Genomic DNA, 26035 nt, shown 5'->3' with positions numbered 1-26035 from the left:
TGGCAGGATGCTTTGGGAAGCTTCCACTTTTGTGCTTTACTTACCACTTATTTTTACAAATATGTACAGGAACTGTAATTTACCTTTCCATTAACCATTGATATATTTCTTTGCAAAAGGAGAGATGGTTCTAAAGAATGTCACACTAGTGTGTTGCAAGTGTGGTTTTAGGAGAAGTCAACTATCACCCTTCCTCACCTAAATGAAATTATCATAGTATCATTGCTCTGTATTTATGAAGCTGCACTAGGAATATCAATTCACCCTGGATTAAGCACTGGAGGAAGATTTGGAGAAAATTTGGTAGAATTTTCCATTTTGAGAACAAAGGATGAATACTGGCATATTTACAGTGCATCTGTGGCTGTTTCAGCACAGGTGGATCCGAAATCTCTCATTCCAAACTCGGACAAGTAAATCATATAGATTTTGCTGGCATTACCTATGTAAACAAAAGGAGAAAAAATTGGCCGTTAAACCAAGCCCAAATCATATTTTTCTGCGAATTAGACCTGCAGCTCTTGGTAAAGATATGAAAGCCAATAAACTAGTCTTGACATACTTGTAAAGATTTGCAAAGCATTTCTCGCTACCCTGTTGTTCATGTGGAGCATTATTTATTTGGCATTGCAGGGCCAAATTCTACCCTAATTTATGACCGTGCAGTTCCACAGACTTTGTCAGTTCAGCTTTGTGTTATGGCAGAAAGGTTCCCACCCACAGTGAATTAGAAATGTAGCTGCAGTCTAAGATCAGTCGTCACGTCGCTGCATCTGTACTCACACAGGTGATGGGCTGATTTTCACCTGTAATTCTTATTCCTGTGGTTAGCAAGAGAGTACAACCAAGGCAGAACTTAATTTTTGAACTACTTGCAACTGTTTTTTTCCAGAATATGATCAGCAAATGCTTAACACTGTGTTTCTAACCAGATTTCTGACAAAGGAGCCCTTTCAACCTGTGTAAAGGCTCTTAGCGAGCATTGGTATGCTGTAGTCCGTACCTTTAACATACATGACTACGCTGTCCTCTCCTTTTGCCTTTGCACATTCAACTAATCATGAAAACAGTACATGCCTTTTCCTAATTTTGTTTCAGGAGACCTTGATTTTGAGCAGGTTTCTTTGTATACATTATCAGGGCTCAAGGGAAGAATGAAATTAATCCATAACTGGTGCATTGTCATAAATGGGGAAAAGTGTATATTTTTGTAAATATGTAACATTTAATGGCAGTTTTGTAGTGACGTGCTGTTTTTGAGAAATAAATCAAATATATGTTTGAATATGCTTAATGTAACACTTAACTGTGATTCAATTGCACAATTAATAGCTTAATAAGTCTTGTGCAATATGTAGTGCACACACATAACCAAGTATCTGTTAGTGATCCACAACCAAGTTTTTGACAACTCTTAACGATGGCGATGAACTGTGCAGTACAGTTTATCATGGTCTCTTTCAGCTTCCAAACATGTAGCAGGCAAACTACTGTATACGTACCTGTGTACTCCACTGCATCCAAAGGTATGCATTTGTCCTGAGAACCTGCACTACAGGTTTTTCTTTAATAAAATTTGATTCTAAACTATTGGTTGCTTTGTTTTTCTTGTGAAGCACTTCATGGGATTTGTGGAGGGAAAACGCTTTAACCAGTCCCCAGAGTTTGTGTGTGTGTGTTTTGATTTGTCAGTAATTAGCAGCAAACTACTCAACTTCAGCAGCGCTGAACTCAAAGGCTGCAGCAAAGCTTCATCCTCCTCCGCTTTAGCCACTCCGCTTCATCCTCCTATAGTGCAGCTCAACTCCACTCCTCGGGAAAAAGGGAAAAATCCTTCTCCCCTTTTTCCCGAGGAGTGGAGCTGAGCTGCAGTATAATTGGCGTGAGGGTGACACTCTGTGGTGAGACTGAAGCCATGCAACTGCAGTTGAAGAAAAAGAAATGTTTTTCTAGAATTCCACTGAATCAAAGGCTGAATATTTGTCTAGCTAAAAAATTAAAGAATTCAGCTGGTTTTAACCTTGTTGTCCCTGTAATAGAGAGCCATAAACACAAAGAAGCTCTGTGTGTTCTTTTGCCCTGCCCTTGTCTTTATTCCAGTATTTTCCATTTTCATTGGCTTCTTCACACACTACTTTCTTTTTTCTTTATTAACTGCATTGTCTTTCCTTTATCCCACTCTCTTCCTGAAGAGTTGCCTGTCCTGTATAGAAGAAGAGCAAAGACGTTGGTAAGTGTTGTGGTTGTGGATGTGCAATGTGAAGTCTCACTAAACCTCCTACTGGAACAAAGCAGCAACATGAACTATTGTCTACCAATTTTTTAATTAGCCATGGAAATTTTATAGGCTACAATGAAGTTTTAAACGGGACAGTGAATGGATTATTTATTCAGGGAGTGGGTATGTTCTGAGGTTCAGAAGATGGGTAATTAGAAGGAAAAATTTCCAAAATACTAGTTTAAACTTAGTTTTCTCAGTCTGCCCTAGTTCAGCACTTTCTCATAGTCCCTGCTGAAAGACTTAGCAGCCAGAGGAACCCCACAGTAATGGGCTACATGATTCTACTCTGTGGCACATTGTGCTAAATGTGAAGCTGGGTTCAGAAATGAAGCCTGAGGCTTTCCCTATTTGCGTAACTCAGCAAGAAAACATTTTGATGGTTGTCATTTTAGGTTCCCTAATCCTCTATTGTGGTTTGCTGAGACTTTAAACTGCAATTTATCACTAAAAAAGCCGCCTGTTAAATCCCAAGTGACTATGTTTCATTTTCCAGATTTACTGCTCTGATACAAATAAAAGCAAAACCAAAAGAAATCCTAAAATCTCTTATTTTTAATGACGTTCTGATAGCTCTTTCTGAGGAAAGCTCCTTAGCTGGAAGGGCAGGAGTGAGAACAGACATGGCCAAGCTGTTCCCATGAAGGAGGCACCAAATGAAAGTTGCCAATACTTAACCTGAAGGGCTACTTTACATCAGAAACCAATTTCCATGGAAAAAAAGAATAAGATAATCACTTCACTTCTGTTCCCTTTGCTGCATTCATCAAAGCCGTATTAATTGCTATGCTATTTTGAAGCCTAACTGGTTTCAACATCATCATAAATTATGTCTCTATATTAAAACTTCTGAGTCATAAGCACCAGCCAATATTTTTTCCTGTTTTCCATGAAGACACTGATTTATTTTCCACTTTTTTTCTTCTTGTGATTTATGTCTTGAAAGATGCTTTGCTTTCATATGAATCCAGCTGCTGTGGTGAAAATGTTACAGTACTCTGACCCTCATGGCTTTCAAAAGCTGAAGGAAAATGCTACAAATGCTGCCCAGTGTATTTTTAATGCAATCAAAGGATCCGTTCTCACCATTACCCCATCACACCACAAGATGACCTCCAAAAAAATCAGAAGCACTACAGGCTAAGAAAAACAGGTTAAAAAAGTAATAATTCCAAGAAATAATTCAGTGACAGCAATTATCAGCCTGTTTAAAAATTAATAATGAAACCAAGAATGAAGCTTTTCACTGAAGTTCAACTCAGGACCATGTAGCTGTATTTCTACTGAGCTGTAATTCTGCAAAAATCTAATAGGAGAATTATTTCCTTGTCATCAGGAGAGATTATTGTAGAGGAATATCCTTGATGTAATTTATTTATTTCAATTATCTCGTATACTGGGAAGGAATGACATTGCATTGTCTTGATCTTAGGACAGACGCTCACTTTAAAAATCAAATTGAAAAGAAGGCGATACATTATTTCATAGGAGAGAATGCTTTTGTAACTGCTGGTGGGAAAAATTAAATAGTCTTTTATGCATGAAACCAGCTTCATTTATCAATAGCATGATGGCAGGGAAGAGGGGGAAGCACACGAGGACACTTACCCAGTGTGCGCTTCCAGCCTCCATCCACCATAGACCCGGACCTTTTTTTTTGGAGCTGGTAGCTCTGTGCTTAATAGTCTGAAGTAATCCTTTTCTGCCATGAATTTTCTTTATTGTTTATGGAGCTGTATAAGCTTTTAGCATCCATAAAATTCTGTGGCAACAAGTTCCATAGCTGAATTAGGTAGTGAGTGAAAGTACCTCTGTGTAGTTGTTCTGAGCCTGCCCCATTAATTTTGATACCCTCAGTTTGTACCTTTAGTGACAAGGACTACTTTATTCCTGTCACGTTCTACTGATTTTTATAACCTTTTAACATATTCTTTCCCCTACTCAAGATTTTTTTTCACACTGAAAACCCCTTATCTTTGTTTCCCTTTGAATTTATTTGTAAAAATCAGTGTTATTTTTCCCTGTATGGGGTGGTTTCTGTACTTTTGGATCTCTTTCTTGCTCTTGTACCATTGCCCATAGGGATTTATGTACTTATGACATTCAGTGCCCAGATTTTGGATAACTCTATAGGTCCTAAAGCAGATGATGGATGAATCAGAGAGGGCAGGTGGGTGTTCTTCTTTTAGCACTTGTTTGTACAAGTTCTTGTGCATAGCAGTTGTTTTAGTGTCAATGGGGTGATTTGGTGCCCTGGATGACAGGTATTATTACAGCCCACGATGCTTTGTTTTAGGTCACAGGGGCTTTGCCATGAGATGATTTTTTGCTTCTTTTTTTTTTTTTTTTTTTTTTTTTTTTTAAATTATTGCTGCTATGCAGTACGTGGATGTTTTCTTGGACCTAACTGTTAAAACTCCATTATCATCATCAGAGCTATTTTGGTGCTCATAACTATCTAGGTTGCTTTCGTTGCACTTTTTTCTTCTTTCCTTACAGTTCTTTCTACTTTTATCTACATTGAATTTCTTCTGACATTTTAATTACTAGTGAAGTTGTGAAAGGTATTTATGGAAATCCTTGCAGTTGGCTTTTAGTGTTATTATCCTGAATTAATTCGTAACAGCAAATTTTTCATCTCCCCTCCCTCCCCCCAATTCTTTCAATTATTCTCATTTGCACAAGGCACAGACCCCAGCCCTGTGGGATCCCAAGGCTGACTGGAAAGACTCAAGCCACTGGAAACAGAGATTTTATGCCCTATTTTTTTGTTCGTTTACCAACCACTTATTTATTCTACTGGGATTTTTTCCCCCCCTTTTGTCCAGTAGCTACTTAAATCTTTCTAGTGATGGACCTTGTCAAAAGTGTGTTGAAGAAATCCAAGCAGAGTATGTTCTTTTCCTGGATGCTCGTTAACAGCCTCACAGACCTCTTAGCACTTCAAGAGCAATGACACTCCAGCATAAAACTTGCGTTGACTCTCCCACAGCACAGTGATTTCTGTCCGCTCACTAATTCTTCCCTTTATTGTACTGTCAATTTGCCTACTACAGCTGTAAAAGTCTGTGTTTCCTGACTTTTTCCCTCTCCGTTCAAAAAAAAATGGTGTCACATTTGGTATCATTCATTCTCTAGCAAGGAGCCCTTCTTTGTAAAGCCTTGTGCTTAAGTACTGTAATGTAGGGTCTGATGGTGCTCAATTTATGCACAAATTAAAAAATACATATAAAACAAAGAAGAACTTAACATTAAAGCACTGAAATGCTTATAATGTGGGTGCCCACCTGCAAGAATAAACCACAATGCAGTAAGTGAGGTGTTAGTGGGGGGGTCTTTCATATTGAATGCCTTTGAGATGCAACTGGGTAGACCAAATATTAAAGGTAGCTTATAGAAAAAGACTAAGATGGTCTTTTAAGGCTTTTTTAGGCCGTGTGCCTGAGTAACTTGAGGTACTCATTTTCTAATTTTTGCATATATATTATTATAATATATAATAGTATACAATAATATATTATATAATAATAATATTATATAGTATAACTATTCTAAATATATATTTTTATATAGAATATTTATTTTTTTTTCAACTTGTCCTATATATATATATATGTATCTTTTCTACTGACACTCTTTCTCTAAAGAAATACTAATAATTTGCTTTGGAGGCGGAAGGCTTTTTAATTGCATAAAAGGCAGTGAAGTGTTATAAGCCTTGATTAAGCAGACAAAAAGCTGTGTCTATTTGAGACACAATTGTTACCAGTTATACCACCTTGAGCTGTTTTACATATGCTGACCACCTTCTGACTTCAAGGAGGTTGGGAGTACAGAAAGGAAATCAATTAGGCTACTTTATAATACTGCTTCCCTGAGTCTGGTAAAATGAAATGTATTTTCTATTTAAGCATGACATTTGGTAATAATTTTAGTGTAATGTGAACAAGAATTAAATCTAGGAAAAGCGACGAGGAGTAATCACTTGTCAATCTAACGTGTCAGTCATCTATAAGAAATTGCTACATTCCTAGTTAAGTAGCCTGATAATTAGCACAGTTTGGTTTTGAACCACTTTAATTTCTGAGAGGTAGAGGTAATTTTTAATGTTTTACAATTTTACATTATTTATTATTGGGGCTGGTATCTAAGCAAACTGATGCAGTAACACTAGATAAGCAGTAACTTCTGCTATGAGCTCTAAATACATTGAACTTCCATTTTTCCATTGCCATCTTTAGACAGACCGCATTTGAGTTGCAGAAGTTAATCACAAAGTCAAATGGAAACAGAGCTGATAACAAAAAAATACTAATTCTAACCTGTCCATTTTTTCAACTGACTGGTACGGGAGAATGGTACTTGGTTGATGATGACTATTGCAGGTGTCCTGCTAAGGTGCCACCTACTTATTACACTGACAAATACCAAGAAACAACAACGCAAATACTTCTTTTTTTTGACAGGTAACTTTATTAATAATGGTCTTGGATGTGTCGCACCTACCAGGTGCCAGTCTTTTTTCACACTCTGCAAGACTTTTCTGAAGAATAAACTAGAAAGGCATAAAGTTAGTTGAAGCTACTAAGACACACATTTGAAGGTGGTCATTTTGGTCTTTTTTTTTTTTTTAAACAGAAGTTTCCATGAATGTGTGTCAAAAAACTTAAATACATTGAGAAATACAGTAGAAAGACTATATTTACAGTCAATTATAATGGGCACTGCCAACATATCCAATAACAAAAATAAAACAAAAACTTTTTTCATGTTTCATGCTTTTTTTTCACAGAAATTTTTAAATATGATTTTGTTTTTTAAAAAATACAATAAGGAAATAATTACATTCTTAATATGAGAACATTATTTTACAACATACAGCCTGGGCCAATTAATTTGAAAGTGTCTTTAACAAAAATTGATACTAAATTAAGTATTCTCCATTTCAAAAATCAAATTGCCACAATCATTTCATTAAAAAAACACCTTTGATCCCCTAGAATTATGATCTTTTTTTCTTAAAAAAAGCATCATAAAAACAATTAAAAAAAAGCACCTGGTACAGTAACAGGAGTTTGTTGAGGAAGCACAAGTGTAACATTTTCTAAAAAGACATAGAAATGGTTTAAAATACAAAAGTTTTCCTTTAAAACAAAAGTCATGCTGCTCTATTGCTGACTTTGCCTGGTGATCCTGAAATCTAAAAATGGTGAAAATATGAGCTCTGTCGCTTTTTATAAAAAATTGTACAGCAATAGTACTATTCAAGAAAACAGAGTATATTTCACAGCACCGAATGTGGTCTATGGAGAGGTTATTTCCCGAGGTTTTCTTTTCTTTTCTTTCTTTCAAAACTTTGGCCATTATATAGAATAGACGTGTCACAAATGCAAATTGCGATGGTACCAATGTACTTACACATTAGAGACATACAATTACAGTAGGTGCCAGGTTAGGGACGAGGGGCGGTGGTGCCTTTATGGAGCCTTTGCTGCAACGATGCTTGATTTTGCCAGAAGCCCCTGCTGCAGCGGGAGCTATAGGTGCCAAGGGCGCTATAGGTGCCGGGAGCGACCAGCGTCTAAGGCAGAGCAGAAGGCTACGGCACCAGGGCTGGGGTTCTGTGCGTGGTCCTTCCACCACGTGATTTCTGTTTGCTTGGACAGAAGTGTGCACACTTCTGTCTCAGGCACGGATTAAAACCTGTCCTTGCCAAGGATTTATTTTTTTTTTTCCATAGGCTACAGGGGGGTGGAATATACAATGGGTAAAACATTGGGTAAACAAGATAAGTGATTTGGCTTTTGACTACTCTGCATTACTTGATGCAGGACCACTTCTTAATGGCAACTGTTACATCATTGCAAACGTTGACTAGAAGCCTAATTTGCATCATAAATATGTACAGATATAAATTAAATATTTATTGAAATATACAAATAAATAACTTAATTTGAAATAAAAAGCCTAAATGAACTTACTTTTGCTTCAAATTTGTTTCTGCTAATAATTATGGGAACTTGATACTGTTTAGTCCATAGTCATACAGCATAGAATGTGCCCTCCACTTATAGAGTTAGTAAGTAAGCAGATGACCTAAAATAATATAAAAAAAATCCTGGTTTCAGTGAAAACCACACTGACGCTTCCCTACTGTATCTGCATTCCCGCGGCTCTTTGTACAAAGCCTAGTCCCAAGAAGCAAAGAGCCTTTTCTCATGCTGGGCCCCATTTCTGCTCTGCTGAGGTCAATGGGATCCCTGGCACTAATTGCATTTGGGAACAGGACACAGCCCTGTGTCCTAGCAGCTATCAGGTCTTTCTGATAGCTCTGCGCCTTCAAATCCCACCAGCTCCTGCAGAAAGTCCTCTAGCATCCAGCTCAGCCGGGAATCCCAGTGTACCCTTCAAGAGTTACACACACCTATTCCTAAAGGTAAGAAACAAACTATAGGCTGGGCTGTAAAGGGATGTGATCCTTGATAACTGCTGTCTTGCCAACGTCTATGGTTTTAATTGCAAGTCTTAAGTAATTATCAAGACTCCAACCCTAACATCTGTGATTATCTCAAAGTATGAGTAGTATTTTAATTTTTTTAATTAAAGTAATTTTCTAGTCCTCACAGTTGAGGATAAAAAAAGTTTTGAGGATGTGATTGAAGGCTCTCCAAAGGCTTAAAAAAACCACAGAGAAAAAACTAAAAGAATCCAACAAATTGTGTGGTTTTTTTTTTTTTCTCTCTCTCTCCTGATTTTTAAAAGCAAATATTGAGATTTTGAAGGAATTTAGTTGGCAATTTACTGCATGTAAGTTCTCAGGAGTGACATGGATGGAGACAAAGAAGGATAGACTTGTGTAATTTGACAGACTACTATACAAGACACTGTTTACTAGTAAACAAAAATGGACTCCTGTCTAACAAAATCCCCAATTCTTTGTAAAATTGTTTTTTTATAAAAGAGTCTGGAAACTACCATCTTTTCAATCCATCTTCCTCAAAAATAATAGCTGAGGTCTGAAAAGATGAAAAAAACTAAGTACAGCAGTGTTCTATAACTCAAGTTTAACAATACTATATTATAAAAACAAAACAAGACTGACTGCATAAGCTATTCTGAGTTGCCATTATCTGTTGAGGATTAATTTCTATTAGATTTTATTTTTCTTTTTCAAAAAGTATAGAAAAAAAGCAGTATCTAAAAATACGTGTTTGCCTTTTAAAAAAATCAGGAACAAATCATAGTTGGACAACATGACCTTTGCAAACGACTGGTGCTTCAGAATAGTAAGAGAAAATGTACTAAAATGCATTTTTTTTCGAAGTATGGCAGCTTTTTAACTCCAATGACAAAATCTTTTGTCTAAATAGTATCCAAAACAATGCTTCACAGCTGAGTTGTGTCATTCCATGATCTTGCACCAGCGTAGAGGACAGCAGCGCTGAAGAGCTCCTGCCTTCCTGGCCAAGCAAGGCATGCCTTTTCTGTGGATCCATTTCTTCAGTTCTTTTTAGCCACGGGAAGAGCTAAGAGCAAAGTGACTGCTAACGAACAAGACTTCACTCAGCCACCTCTGTGGCAGACCTCGCAAAGTCAGTTTTAACCTGTAAGAGTACATCTTATCCATAATGATTTCATGTCGGTCTTAACGCAGCAGTCTTCAGTGGTGTTCAGGCCATCCGATGCGATATAATTAACATTGCTGGTCTATGCTGTTTCAGCGAAGTAAACTTTCTACTGCTGCTTTATGCTCCTTTTTAATTACTATGCTTGGTTTGGGTTTTTTTGGTTTTCATTTTCTTTACCAGTGAAGTTGGAAATAAAGAGTTACAGCTAATAAAAAGGGGCACACGTAGTTACACAGCAATACAGTAGAGGGAGTACAGGCAAATTAGCGCCAAGCTACCATTAACTTAACAGAATTATAAAACCTCTTATGTTGTATCGCTTGATACCACCTTTCAGATGAGTCTTTTGCAGCCTACGTCTTGGTCCATAATAGGTAAGGCCTTTATGGAAAGTGAGTGGTTTTGCTATATTTATGTTCCATTTTTCATCTCCCATTCCTGGAAGGGGGGAAAAAAAGATACGGAAAATGTTAGAGAAATCAGGATATTTTACTGATGTCATCAGATCTGCTAAGCCAAAGCCAGCTGAGGTCAGTAACAGTTTTTCCATTAACTTCACTGAATCCAGCCTTCTGCCCACAAATTAGTTAGGGAACGCTAACAAGTATGTCCTGATAGCGTCTGTGCGCAGCTTCCACCCTCCGCAGCTATATACAGCAACTTTTTCTCTAGCGCGGTGCAAATAAGCCATGTTTGTTTTCTGCAGAGGGTACTTATGGAAAAAAGTCACACACCGCAGTTGGTCTAATGCACTCAGCTGGAGCTGAATAGGGGAGAGGCTGATTTAGCATATAGGGCTTTGTAACTTACTTGGATGAGACAGCAGGAAGCACTCAGTATTTCTCATAGCTGACACCAAGTGATTGCATTACTCTTCAATTTTTTATTATAAAACTCATGGCAGACACACATTTCTATGGCTAAAAAGGCCAACTTCCTGATGTAGAGTGACTTACAGGCAGGGCAAAGAAAAGCAAATTAGTTAACGCTTAGCTCCTGTGTACACAACCCAAGTCGACTGTTGCTTGGCTAGCTAAAGAAATCACTTTGCCTTTCTGTGCCTCAGTTTCCCCAGCTGTCAGCTGAGGACAACGGCACCTACCATCCACAACAAAGCACATAATCTATAATGCTTTACATCCACATATCTCAGAGCAGGGTATTGCCATTTCTTCTGCTACATGATTGAAAATCATGAGATTCCTGTAGCTAAACACCCAGTTAAATCAAACCTGTGGCTCTGGACTTGAGGAGCAGACGTGTCAAAGAGGGATAGACTCAGCCTAGGACATCCATATTGTACTTAGTCCCTGAATCACACACTGCCAGTGATCAGGAAATAGTGAAGCTACGAAGGAGTTGGCCTCTTGCTGAAGTAATCCCTGTGGACCAACCGCCCAGCTGCTCCTAGCCAGGCACTGGGGGCTACAGATTCCTCTCCCACCTATCTGCTCTGCAGAGATACTCTGCAGGCAGCCTGCTGACTTGGCTCCCAACCTGAATTCCTGAATTTAACACTCATCCCACAACGTTTAAGAGCTCTGACTGAAAACGGTTACTTGTGCATGTAAATATCTATTTCTGCTGCTGAAAGTAGTAATAGCATTAGTTTGGCTAAACAGCTGCATGACCATGACACCTCTTCAACAATTGTAAAGCAACAGTAAAGGTCAGAGTTGGTGGCTGCTTTAGCAATATAAGAAAAAAAAATATTGGGTTTAAAGCAGGTAGACAATAATTTTTTATTATTTTAATTTTGTGGGGGTTTTTTTCTTCATTTAAATTGTGCTTTTATTAAAATATGATGTATTTTAAATATTCAGTTTTACACCTAATCTACAACCAAAACTTAAAACACAGTATTGGTAAAAACTAAATTATTTTAAAAAGGATATTAAATATATATTCTTTATGTATATGCTGCCAAATCTCTAAAGGAAGTCGTTGGTTAAGCAACTGGGAGGAGAATTTTTCTAAGTGTTAAATAAACCTTGAAAGCAGTAGCTTCTTTTGCAGGTGCTGGAGGAACTTCTGCTTTGTTTCCATTTCCCAGGCAGGTTCACGCCAGTGAAAGAATGTTTAAGTCAACACCGACAGCCTGACTGGGAGCTGGGACACCGGGAGAGCTCTTTTTCTTCTCCAGTCCCTGAACATAAGCAAAATGTAAGCGGCTGACATTCACCACTCCACCAGCTTTAAAAACAGATCAGAAATAATCATTGCAGTTTCCTTGCTGCACATAACAATTTGGGTTTAGAAATGAATTTGAAATGTGAAATATTTAGATAATTGTTTTTCTTGTACAGCAAGGATGTTTGGAGTATTTTACTTCTCTGGGAATGCTAATGCAGAGTATTGTTTTCCACGTTTTTTCCTCACGGAGCAGGCTGCACCGTGCACACCTGGCACGGCAGCAGCAGCTCCCCTAGCAGAGAGCGGTGCAGTGCTGCGGGCTCACGGCGGTGACAGCGGGGTGGCTGCAAGCACAAAGCTGGCTGGTGACAGACTCAGCATCCCTTGTGCAAGGAAAGAGCAAGAAGGGAGGCATTCAGTGCAGTCAAATACATACTGGAGGAAAAAAAAAAAAAAAAATGTGACATTTTGAACGCTTCTACAACTCCCTCATAACACTGGGAGATGTGCCAGTTGCTGAAGATGCAAGCGCTAGCATGGACGTGAAACCCGTCTCACGCCCACATATTGCACTGACATCCATGCGTGGAGAGCCAAGTGAGCTCTGCTCTGGGATACTCACGTGCGACGCCCTTTCTTTAGCCACATCTATAAGGCCTGGGCTCAGGCATCACTGCAAAAGGCCAAAAGAACTGAGAGCCAGATTCCACCCTCCCACACGTACGTACATTTAACTCCCCCTGCAAGCGGGGCGTGCTGCAGATGCATACCTGATGGCAGATTTTGGCTGCAGCTCCTTGCAAACGGGCTGAGTACAGCTTGGGTTGCACTATCTAATTCAGCAAAATTTCACTCTTAATATTTAGTGCATGAGGTTTTAGGAAAAAGCTGTTAAAGCTGAATTGGATACTTTGAGTTGTTTTTCCCAGGATGGGAAATATGCTTAGTAGCTCCATATCTTTTCTGATTAGCCTAATCCTATATCCAAGATTCCTCTACAAAATAGCTTGGCCAACCTATCGTGCCATCCAAAGCCCAGCGATATCAAACAACACAGCAGGGATTTTTTCCTGTATGGTATATGCTGAGCGTAAAAAATGTACTACAGCTGGAAGGTATTCTTTACACTAAAAATGTTTAGGTTTTTATAGTGCCCAGGTTTCTCCAGCTGTAGAGATTGAATGGCTGGCTTTAACGTGCCTGCCCAGCACGTAGCACAAATCCACACTCCTTTTCCTAAGGACTGTGCTCTGCTAGACCGCATTTCCTGAGTAACGCTGTGCTAACAGGCAAATCTAAGACAAAGTGTATAGTTACAGATGATATCTTTATAAGACAAATTAGAGTATAATTGGAATACGCAGATAAGCTTTAAAGCACATGAATCCTTCTTCAGGTTTGAAACAAAGGCAGCAAACTTCAAAGTCAAAAAGAACTGAGACCTATTACGCTGAGTTTAATTATTCTTAGTTGAATTTAAATGAAACACACTATCTGGCAGAAAAAAGCAGTTGATGTCCATGGGAAGGATGGAGGAAATGGTGGTAGAAGAAGGGTGAGAAAGCTCTACCACCCTGAGGTAGAGTGGGAGAAGTAATTCATGGCCTGGGCAACGTAGAGAGGTTAAAATGATGGGGGGCAGGAAACGGAGAGATTAGGATGTGCCAGGAAACCAAATCATTTGTTGAGATGATGATTTTTCAGTATCTACTACATTGAGGTGCCAGGCTCATGCTCAGTCACTGTAAATGTATATAATCAATGAAGACAACATGACAAAATTACTTAAAAAAATCCTTATACTTCATTGTTTTGCAAAAAAGAAATGGACTGCATGAAAGACAAATGTCTATGATTATTATTGTTTATAATTACAATTAGTAGTGAACTACTTAATAAATAAAAGCTTGAGCCAATGCTATTACCATCACCCTTGGTTATGTGCTGCCCACATGTTTATGCTGCTAGCAAATTCAGCCCAAAAGAATGGTCTTAAATTTCTCATTTAAACTAAAGCACAAAAATCAGAAAACTCTAACAATACAAGAGGACCACAAACTTCAGCCTGGTACTTGTGTGACTAAATTAAATTAATTCAATTTCTACTTTAAATGTACATTAAGAGTAGATACTTGCACAACACGTCAGTTATTACAAAGTAGAACTATTCTCTTGCACCAGCTGGCAAAGATCAGACCCGATCTTGTGTTGTTTTAGAACACTTATTATAACAGAGCTCTTTTAACTACTTCTGTTACACAGATTAGTGTAACTTTATGAATTTTAGATGGACTGTCTACACCACAGACTTCTTACCTTGCAAATTAGACCTATAAAGACACAAACAGAGGAGTGTAGAGTCAAAAACTGTCTCCCAAACTACTTAGCAATTCTTCTGCAAAAGGTTCCCTAAAATTAGCAGCATTTATGTAGTAATACAAATAATTTAAACATGGCACATTCTCTTAAGGCTAAATTTCACCCACAAAAGCAGCAGGAGCCAATCTTTCCTTCTCTCCTTCTCTGTCTCGGCCTCCCACAAGCAAGCAAGATTTTTTAAGATAGCAAGAAAAAGGACAGAAAAAGAAAACTAGACATAAGTTTCCTAACCTTTGCTTTTCGAAGGACATGGCCTCGACATGGAGAATTATTTGATGAGGGAGGTCGCTTCAGAGCTGCTGCGCTGTTCACAGGTATTGAGCATTCAGTATCGCTGGTATCACAACTGGAGATTGGAGAGTTTTCCAAAGTTCGGTGCTTGAAAATTGGAGACTAATTAAGAGTGAAAAGCCAACATTGAGTTTCCTCCAAGTAGTCACATGGGCAATGTTTTCTAGCTAGATTTAGAACTGCAGATTTTTTTTTAAGAAACAATATTCATAATAATGGTGGATAAATGAAAAACAGGTTAGAACAAACAAAAACAAAACAAAGTGTTGTGTTCTGTGATGAACTAAAGTTTGTTTTCTGCATTTAAACAACATTGGGTGGTCCAGAGGAATGGACACATCCCTCTCTGGTCCTTCTGATGGCTGCTTCTGACACAGACCTATAGCATAAGCCAGGACTCCCATGCTCTATCATGAATGTGTGAGATGTAGACCTTGCAAAGGGTGACAGTGACTGACAGGGGACTGGCACAAGTGGGTCTCCATCACTGCACCGTGACTTGGTGCCTTTAAATCTCCCTGGGATGGAGCAGTGTCTCAGTTCATGCACTTTTACAGTTACTAAGGACAAGGAGGTGTCAGCTTTTGCACATTAGCCCAACACATACTGCCTGTGATTGCCATGTCTACCTGCTCTCTCATCTCTACACCAGATGTATCTGGAGAATGCAAATATTTCAGAAAGGCATTTAGTTCTGTTCCTGTTTCCTTTCCAAAACTCTCAGTTCCCACTCATTTTACTGGAACTGAGAAGGCAAAGTGCTCCCAGCCCATGGTACTGGGATTTGTGTGTTTAATGGCTTTGCATACCTGTGGGCTTGATGTTCCCGACTTGGGCTCAATAGCCAAGCCCAGTGTGATGCCACCAGCCAAGGCTTTCTTAAGGCTCTCCTTCACCTCAGTCAGTTCTAGCTCCAGGTTTACACGCTCAGCCTCCTTCTGCTTACACTCCTCTTCCAACTTCTTTAACTTGTCTTCGAGAATCACTTGGGTTTTCCTGCCTGTCATCCACAGCAATGTTGTTATTTCAATAAGAAGCTTAAATTGTCACTTACAGAATTTATTTTATTTTTAAAAGGTAAGGAACAGAGTCTCTAAAAATCAGTGATGTCACAAAAAAAGTTATGTACTTTGCAAAAAACCACTTGTTCATGTAAAAAGTTTAGCAACAGAAATCAGAGTCCTTCCCTAGATTTCTAGTATAGTTTCAAATCAGCATTTGTTTTGTTATTTTTCCATGTCATGAAAATGTAATTAGCCAGTCACAATAAAATTATTTCCATGTTCTGTTTGTCTGAAGTCCCCATCAGTGTCATTTCATAGGGGTGTGTATATATACACACCTTTTGTGTATAACATATTTTGTGTGAAAATATGTATGTAAAATATGTACATAAAATAAGTATATACACCTGTACATATATATAATATTAATATATATCTATATTATATTTTTATATCTATATAGAAAGCAAATACAGACATTACAGAGTATTGTTTAACATCCAAACCAAATCTCGGCACATCTTCAGCACAGAATACAAAGCTATTTGGATAACTAAGCCTATCCAGGGCAGAATTCTGCACAAAAAAAGGCACCTCATACCAGCATTGACTTCAATGGCAGCGCGTAGATCTTTTCTTTCTTTTCGGAGCTGGGCCAGCCTATTCCGAAGTGCTTCTTTCCTCTTTAGCAGCTCCTCCTCTTTGCTTTGTAACCTCTTTGCATCAGCCTCCACACGATTTTTGCCATATTTGTACTGCTCCGCATCTGTATGTATTGGATTGTAGTTATTTCTGGTTAAAATTAACAGTAAAACTCTATTCCCTGAGACTGAACATCACAAGAAGCATGTCATGACTTGAGAAACTAGTTCACCAAACCTCTTCCACTGGCGTTTTCTGATTCCTGCTGAGTTCTGCAGCACAGCTACAGAAATGATATGGGTTAGTTTGTTCCCTAGGTTTATTCAGGGAAGATGAGAAATACCAGTTACCTTATAGTGCCTCGGTTCTGAAAAATGGCCTTGCCATTCTAAGTAGTTCAGAGGAAGGAAAGGAGGCTCCTCTTTAGCTCTGAACCCTTGATTTTTAATTGGACGGGGTCAGAGGAAAAACTACCCGTTTGCCCTTATCCCTGGTTTCCATTCCTACTTCAAGTGCTTAAAGCACACGTCTTTTCTCACCTGACATAAAAGAATACAAAGATGTTATCACTTTTTTTGATACTTCAGAGCTTTCTTCTTTTTTTAATTTCCCATACGAATGCTTTCATTTTGTAGCTTACATCTATTTGTGGTCTAATTTATATCACAGCCCCTTCTATACCTCTGCTCCAGTTGCAGTCTCAAAGAAAATAGGTCAGCTAAAAGATCACTTTGTCTGTCTCCATATTTGAAGGCAAAGGCAGCTAAACCATTCCTGACAAATAGCTGTCAAACTAGTTTTAGTTGGTCTTTCGTAACCAAGATGCCTTTACTCCCACAACTATCTTTTCCAGTACCAACTGACCTGCATAGTTTGAAAGATAAATACTTTGTTTCCTGAAGTCTAACCCAAACTTCTCTTGTTGCCATTAAGCCCATGACTTCTTAAAAATTTATCATGGGATTAAAAAAATACAATCTTTTCTTCTCTAGCAGAAGTCATATTTTTGAATCCATATTTTAAAAATATGATTATAGTTCTCTTTTTTCTTTTCTTCTTTAAGCAAAGAAATCTCTGTTAGGGATTTCCTAGAGGCAATTCACCTGCCCAGAAGAACCCTCTTTCTGAATGTGCCACTCACCAATTGAAACCTCCTCTCTCTGAGGAAGCTTTTGAGCTGTGTGGTTGTCTTCATCATTTTGTTATACCTTTTCTTTTTCATTAGTGATAAGAGTGCTTCCACTTTTGACCAATTTAGTGTTCTCACATGTCTCAGCTCCTCATATGCCTCTTCCAACAGGAATATGGGATTACTCTCTGCCCCAAATGAACATCATTACTCTTTTTTTTTTCCTGCTGCCCTGATGACTTTGCAGCCATTGGTCCACATTTCATATTTATCATTCTCCATATGACAACCCTTTATCTCGTGGCATGGCTGGAGCACTAACGAGTCATCAATGCACACAATATCTCCTATTCAAAGTCCTGGTGGGCATCTCCCGCTCAGCCTCTCAGCCACAGAAGAACCACAGTGGTTCTTTATCTTGTTCGCTAAGAAGACAGCTATTTTGGGTATCCTCATGACTGCATTCACAAGTGAGGTAGCATTGAGGAGACATACTTACTGGACGCAGTGCGCTTCACACATGACACCGATTCAGATTTCTTTGGCTGGCTATTTAAAGTTCTCCCTTTGCTGGTGATCCCGTTGGCAGTCACAGGAGGCTTCTTGCCTTTAAACTGTTTGAAAACAAAAGTACAAATGGGGTCCAGCTATTCCTGTGCCACTTGCATTACAGTCACCCTTTCATCAAGGGCAAAGCTTGACAAAAATCCGCCTGCTTGGAGAGCCTTAATAGACTGCATTGATTGAGCTGGAGACGGCACTTCCTCCAGAGATGTCCTCTCTGAGAGCTGCCTGCTCAGCAGGAGCCACTCCAGCAATCACAGGATAACAAGGGGATGAACTTCCCATCTCTGGTGGCATCATGGTCTCCATGTTATTTAAAACTCTGGCATTTACTGTATTAAGAAAGCCATTGTGAGGCAGAGAAGTTGTACCTTTGAATTATTTTATACAGTAAAGATTCTTGAAACATAGCTTTGTCTCAGTTAATTTCATATAGAAAAACTCAACAGGGGTTTGCCACACAAAAATTTAACACTTTCTTATTTACTATATGACCTTGCCATCCTTCTAGTGCATGGATTTATTTTTTTTTCAAAACAATACAATTATTACGCAGTTTTAAACGTTAGGAGTTAGCACATCAATTTCCTGTTACACAACTTCTAACTACTAATTAAAAGCTTTTCTTAATTAAAAAAATCTCTCATAATGGCCAGACAAACTCACAAGTTTACCACAAACAGCACACTTCATGTCCAAGGGGCTTCCATTTAGAGGGTTCCCCTGCGCTGAACTGAACCCTGGGGGGAGCAACACTGTCCTCGGTTAAGGGTAGCGTTTCCCTGGGGAATGCCTGTCCCAGCACAGGGCATACGTGTGCCATGCTCTGGGCACCAGCTTCCAAAAGCTTTTGAGGACTGAACCAGGCGTGCAATGAGAAGGCTGCTGCTGCAGCCTAGGATCAGGGCAATTTATTGCTCGCGTCCACCTCTGATCCTGCAACTTCACTGAATTCTAATATTCTGATATGAAGTTTTTACAGGGGTTAAGTGGGTTAACATGCACTATGACAGGTACCTTATTCAATGGAAACACTTATCTAACTGTTCCATTTCAGATTATATTGAAAACCACTCATCTTTGTGATACATTCACAGGCTTATGCCAATGACCAGCTTTTGGAGACTGGCTACGGGCTTTAGAGAAGGTCCCTGGTGTGGCTGTGAGCGAGGTTTGCTCTGCTCCCCAGCTGGGGTCTGCCTGTCTGCTATTGAGACTGAGCACACAGGATTTCATTTCTATTTAGCTTCACTTTCATTGCAGCCGAGGTCCAGAAGCTCGAGGCCATCCTCAGAAAGTAGCATTGACATAGGCTTATTTTTTTTTCAGGGGAAGAAAATAACAAGCAGTAATTTATGGTGTATACACACTATATACGATATAATTTATAATAGATAGAATATAATATATGTTATGATATATATATTCACAATATATACAACCATAGTATGTACAATATACAGATTAGTAAAATTCTGGAGGGGCAAATTTGTTGTCACAGCCAAGTCATATTTCACTTTTTTTTTTTTTTTTTTTTGAAGTCATCACTGTCTGAGGAGACAGACGGTGGCTAGATATGCATTCAGGTTACATTTTGAAAGTCACATCTACTTTTTTTGTTATTATCTACAATCTGTGAATCACCAAGAACTTGTTGGGAAAGCCTTTCCCAGATGCCCACGCTTCCAGACCAGAATTTACAACTTTGCAAACCTCTTTCATTTGCAGTGGGCTCATGACTAAACTCCAAGCGCTTCAGTGCTAAGACTAAGGGACTGAAGTAGCCCAAGGCCCCTTAAGATAACAACCAGATAAACAGAACAGCCAAAAAAAATAAAAAGCTTTGTCAAGTATTAAACAGTACAGTACCTGCGAGCCAGATCCCCTCCCCACAGCAGAGGTATTAGTGACAGACTGAGCAGAAGACAGATTGGATGAGACAGGGTATTTGTAATGGTTAGAGGAGAGTTTGTCAGTAGATAACCTATTGGGTTTTCTGTCAGCTGGCGGATAGCGCGCAAAGATTTTTGGAGACGGCAAGTTATCGTACAGGCCTGCGTTATCATAAAGCATTTCTTCTCCAATGTTCCTGCTACGAGAAGAAGGAAAGCCATCTTCTGGTTCCCACTGCAACACATACACTTTGGCAGTTAGTAAACAATACACCATGCAGCACCTCCTAAGTGACATTAAAACATTAGTAATTCTTTTGACCATAGCAAGCCCTCGGTGTTTAGCAAGCATGTGCTTTTTGCTTATGTTTGAATCAAACTTTAGACAAGGGAGGGGAGGACACAGAGTGGAAAGGAAACATTGCATTACATGGCTCATAGCCTCAGTCCTGTGCATCTTCCATAGTGTGAGCAAACCAGCCCTATCCTATCACCCTCCCTGTTTCATAGGCTGCACCTTCCGTTGTCAGCTCCAGCACTGAGGGGGCAGACGCAGACTCTGTTAAAAGGGGATACTCTCAGGCTACACAGATGAATCTGTGGCATTACATCTGGTACGTGAGTTGTTAAAAGTATTATGGCCTAACAGTTAGCAGAAGCCAAGAGGGTTTTTTTTTTGTTTGTTTGTTTGTTTGTTTTTTTCTTCTTTCTTCAGGCTATGTGTATTTCCAGTGAATACCAGCTGCTGGTATGCTAGTATTACATTTTATTTGCTGGAGAATTATTATTCTGAGCTAACCATTTAAAACAGCTACAGGCCATTCCTTTCTTTTTCTTTTTCTTTTTCTTTTTCTTTTTCTTTTTCTTTTTCTTTTTCTTTTTCTTTTTCTTTTTCTTTTTCTTTTTCTTTTTTTTCTTTTTCTTTTTCTTTTTTTTCTTTTTCTTTTTCTTTTTCTTTTTTTTTTTCGTCTTTTCAGAAAAATGGAAAGCTTGACAATAATACTCCAGCGATTCATTCAATTAATCTTAACAGAAACCAATCTGGTTGCCAAATATCCTTCCTTAATCCATCCTGGCTGTGACAGTACACTACTCAAACAAAGGCATGAGCACATCCAAGACCTACACATACAGACCACTCACCACACACACGGCTGTGCGCTGTTCCCATGAGGGGCTTTACTACCATCTTTCTGACATTACTAAGACATGATGGAGGACTGAACTTGCAGTCCACGCTGTGAAACTCTGAATTTCTCTTGAGTTCAGCCTAAGGGGGGGGCCTTTATGATGCAGCCCAAATTAAGAGCTGACAGGAGCTGTAGCTCCCCTGTAAATTTTCCTGAGGACCACATATATGCGTTACATCCGCCTACAAACAGCTCTGCAAACTATGAAGATGGCAGTGAATGCTGTGGTTCTCCTTTGTGATGAGCAGTACCTGCTGTCATGAGGAATGCAGCCACAGGGACTAAGATGTGTTTGGGTTTGAGATTTTTTTCAACAGACACCAAAAAGTGTCTGGTGTAACTGAGTCCTTAACTTTGCCGGGTCCAGTGTGATCTTAAAAATACCCCCTCAAGTGAGTATTATATTCAAGGACTTGGCAACCAATTGTCAACAGGCAACTGCTTTCTAAGTGCACGTTGGCTGACGTGCAGGTTAATGTAAACAATATGTCCCACACCCCTAATACTCTGTAGGTGTGAGGGAAGTTTGCAGCGCCCAATCAAAAAAATAGAAGTTCATTTGGAAACTACCCAGTGGGGCTTTTTAGGTAATATAATTTTCAGATGTCCATGCCTTCAACACATGCAAACCATTTGTTCTGTGCAAATTCAATTCTTACCGATCCATTTATGCAGGGAACATCATCGTAATGAAGTGCCATTCCACTCGGACAGGCGTAGCCATTGGCAGTGCTTCCCCGATACGGATTTGTAGATATAACTCGCCTGTTCATAAAACTGAATAAAGCAAAATAAAAATAATAAAAAAATGGCGCTTGAACCTAAGTCTAAATGATGATTCCATGGTATGTTCCCTGTAACTGATTACACAGCCTGGAAGCACATATCTTCTCACTTTCTGCAAGAAAGCTGAGGATAGTTTTCTTTCTTTTGCTATTCACATGTTGCTGCTAGCAGCCGATATTACAACATATGTTCCTGTGCTCCATTCTTACAGTGGGAATACGACTGCGTGAAAGCCAGGAGGGCAACAGCTGTAACTGCTCAGTGGCATGTTTACATGGGAACCTGCTGATCTATGTTATAAACCAGCTTGCCAGTGTCCCATAAAAGTTCCCTTGTTGTCTGCATCGGGGAGAAGCAGGTGTTTCTGGGTGCGTGCATCCTCAGGGGGGATGTGAACTTAAGAACTAGGAGAAACAAGACTCAAATCTAGCAAAAACCTGGGGAAAAAAAAAAAAGTGGAACTGACGAAATCTAAGTTAACATTTCTACCACAATTTGCTGAATATTTTCTGCCTCAAAAATCTGGGAATTTTTCATTTCCATATCAGAACTTCAGGCTGGGTAGAGTGTGCAGAATAGCACTATGCTTCCCAGCTCTGTCTGGGCAACTGTGCATACAAATACTCTGTATGTTCATTCTTGCTATATTTCAATGGTGGATCTGAGCCCTCTGGACACTTCAAAAGGGAGAGATGTATATGATGTAGATGTATATGTATGTTTGTTCCCCTCCCCCCACCCCCAAAATCGACATTGCAGCTTGTTTCACTGGAATTTTGCAGACCACGTGCAAGATATCACAGACCACAATGGCCTTTGTGTTGCGAGCAAAGATCTAACAGTGTGGAAATGGCAGAACCAGGCCCAATAGAAGTAATGACCCCAAGGGTGAGTTTTCCTTTGTACCAACTCCTGAAATGGAACGAGGTATAGAGTGAGATCCCAAATAATTCCTATAGCTTCAGGTGTATGTGAATTGGAAAACAAACCTTTCCATCCTAAACAATGGAACTATTCAGACTCTGTGCTGACATTCATAAAATATGATAAAGCCCCACTAAAGCAGAAAGGGTCTTCTGTAGTGCTGGCTGGAGCTCAAGAATGCTGTGGTTTCCAACAGTTGCTTTCTTTTAGCTTTGGAATAGCATGGAGTCCATTGAATTTCTCATTCAGACGGAGACAGACCTCATCCAACTGTGGCTTACCTGAGCCGCAGGGGACCCGGGCTCACAGGAGGAACAAACCTGCCCAGTTCTGCATGAACCTTTCAGGGCAGGGCGGGGGTGGAATAATCATTAGACAGAAGCTTTTCTCGCTTCAAACAAACAAACAGCAAAAAGCCCAAGATAAAGTCCATGATAAAAATGCTAACAACTTTATCATATCTCATATTAGACATTATTAAAGGGCTGCATTTGTTTACTGTTCCTCTTAATGAAGAACATTACTCAAGTGTTTCTGGTTAGTCTGAAGGACTGCATTTGGAGTCATTAGTGTATTTCTTTATATTTAAGTATCTTCAATGAGAGTGATGTGTAATAACCATGTCTGAAAACTGGGATATTCATTAACAACAGCTGATGCACCTGTAGTAACTATTTCCACCACCAAAGGAAGTTCAGATTTATCTAAGTATCTGCAAACACTTCATAAGTATTATTTCACTAAGCCTTATTGATCCTGTTTACAGATGTATTCATGTAAGTTAATTGTATTCTGAAAATGCTACATGAGAAAGGAGATGGAGAAGTGTTTTTACTTGGAAGTGTTTTTTCTTCAGCCTCGCCTAGATACCTAATGATTTAGATGAGGAAAATGGATGGCACTATTAATAAAGAGCCAATCGTTTTGCAAAGCATCAGTCTTGGGAAACGAATAACCAATAATCCTCAAGTGACTGTGTGATAGTCAAAACTTTAATGTAACTGCAGTTAATTTGGAATACTAATATTCAGGGCAACAATAGTATTTTATTAACACTGAAGTATGGTTGTAATTTCTCCTCATTTTCATTTGAGTAGTTGAAAATGAGCAGACAGTTACTCTAGTTGTTATCAACAAGCACTTACAATCTTTTAACTAATGAATTTTAACTAATTTTTAACAGAGGAATTCTACTGTTTTGCAAGTTGTTTGACATTCCTTGCTAACTTGTGGTCCAGTTGCATATGTTTTTTCACTTGGCGTCAATTAATATCACATTTGTTCAGAAAAGGAAAGCCAAGCAGTGTTCAAGGGGAAAAGGGTTCCATTCTATTTCTTTCTTAAATGCGGTTATTGCTAGATGCTGACTGAAGCAAAAGTACATGTCAACACAGGATAAACTTTTTTGAGCTCTATTAACTTCAAAACAAATATTAACATAAGTTGTAAGCTAAGCACATTTTGATACTATCAAAATTATCTGGTTTTCACAAAACTGGGCTTGTGGTAACACTGAGTCACTTTGATTTCTATCAGAAGTCATTCAAACTAGATCCTGAATGAAGCTGCCCACTTTTCCTTGTTAAAGCCCTCTTAACACCTTGCTAATGGCAGGACAGTCTTCCTTTGGAAAACTCTGAAGCTTTTGCTCTTTTCTCTTTGCCTTTTCAGTCTCTTTAAAGGTATGATGGGCAGATGGGGTGTGCTCTGATTAAGTCACAGGAATCCCAAATTTGTGTGGGGAGTCTCATTTTGCAGAGAGATGGAGGATGACACCTTTGCCAGCTGTCTTCTCAGGCCGCCTGCTTTCTGACCCCAAGAAACCACAGGGTACGTTTGCAGCAGGACATCCCGCCTATCCCAACTATTCTGTCACTCTGTTTCTAAACAACCTCATCTAGCCAAAGAAAAATTACAGTCTCTTCCCACCAAAGATCACTTTAATGCCTAAACTAATTTGAACACGTAAATCACTATATATGCTAAGTATGTATTACTTTTCTTAGCACAGGATCAGTAATGGGGAATTCACTGTACTGATTTGCAATTCAAACAGAGTTTTCATGCTGCGCCCTAGACACATTCCCAATTTCCACCTTCTAAATTAAAACCCAGAAATTAATTGGACTGGTGTGAGCTTGATGAAGTTTTTAATTAATCATAAAGAACTTGAGAAGAAAACACTCAGAATGTGACTATCCAAGACTTAAATTCCCTATACATTTTTAGTGTACAGCATATACTGGCCAATATATGCTGTACACATTGGCTATATGCACAGCAAATACAGCCAATAGATAAATGTGAACCACGTAGCTGCTTATTTCAGGATATTTCTCCTCTTCCAGGTATAGTTCTTATCAAATAGCACTTGGTAAGAAGACTTACTGAAAAAATGAGTAAAGATTTGGGTAAAGTTGGATGGTGTCTGCATCTTTTACAGAACTTAGCAGGATGCCAACACGATAATCATAAACACATCTAACATGCTGCGATGCTGAAACACTTCAGGAGTTCAATATCTGGCAAAGGAGGAGGTGGATCTTGATAAGCTGTCTTGGCACGGGAGTTAACATACAGATATAAATTCCCAGAGTACTGGAAACACCCGGGTAGTTGAACGTCTCTCACCAGAAAGTCTGTTTGGCCGCCTGGATGACGCTTGCCGTCATTTCCACGTCGATGTAGTCGTAATGCAGAGCTCCGGGGTCTGTCGAAGACCCTGTTTCCGCCAGCAAAATTCCTATCCACCTGCCCATGTCTTCAGAGGAGGATGCCTGTGAGGAAAGGGCAAGAATGTACGTCAGGTCTTTAGTCTGCCACTGAGCTAAGCATTATTTCAAAACGGCGCATTCTTCTTGGCTGACAAATTGCTAACACATTGTATGAGAGGCTCTGGTTTATCTCTGCTGAACTCCTAGAAACCCCAGGATTTCTTATTAAATCTGCTTTGCTAGAAGTAGTGAACTTTAAGTAAGCTATGTATTACATCATAACTTATGAGCATAATGTGGGCAATCTCCAAAAACGAAGAAAAAATAATTATTTAAGGCTAATAGACTTAGATTCAAGTCATTCTTATTTTAGACTTCAGAAAATTGAAGGCTATAACAGAATTATTTTCCTAGGTTGGATTGGGGATTTTACCTGAGAAGAAAATGTTAGTGCTAAGCAGAAATGAGGGGGATGGTGGGA

General features: G+C 39.1%; 1 protein-coding gene across 1 annotated transcript in view; it reads right to left on the bottom strand.

The window, feature by feature from the left end:
* Positions 1 to 7627: 7627 nt before the first annotated feature.
* The window catches only part of AFAP1 (actin filament associated protein 1), a 119447-nt gene continuing 101039 nt past the window's right edge, over positions 7628 to 26035 (bottom strand). The window contains exons 11-18 of the mRNA XM_074147202.1: positions 25472 to 25617; positions 21790 to 21907; positions 19918 to 20175; positions 17984 to 18098; positions 16315 to 16479; positions 15519 to 15709; positions 14650 to 14811; positions 7628 to 10344 (exon numbers count right to left, since the gene is read on the bottom strand). Coding sequence (XP_074003303.1) covers positions 10318 to 10344; positions 14650 to 14811; positions 15519 to 15709; positions 16315 to 16479; positions 17984 to 18098; positions 19918 to 20175; positions 21790 to 21907; positions 25472 to 25617 — 1182 coding nt within the window. The 3' untranslated portion in view covers positions 7628 to 10317. The remainder of the gene's footprint in view (positions 10345 to 14649; positions 14812 to 15518; positions 15710 to 16314; positions 16480 to 17983; positions 18099 to 19917; positions 20176 to 21789; positions 21908 to 25471; positions 25618 to 26035) is intronic.

The sequence above is a fragment of the Numenius arquata genome, chromosome 5, assembly GCF_964106895.1.
Source record: "Numenius arquata chromosome 5, bNumArq3.hap1.1, whole genome shotgun sequence".
NCBI classification, from domain to species: Eukaryota; Metazoa; Chordata; class Aves; order Charadriiformes; family Scolopacidae; genus Numenius; species Numenius arquata.
This window is presented reverse-complemented; position numbering and strand designations above follow the sequence as displayed.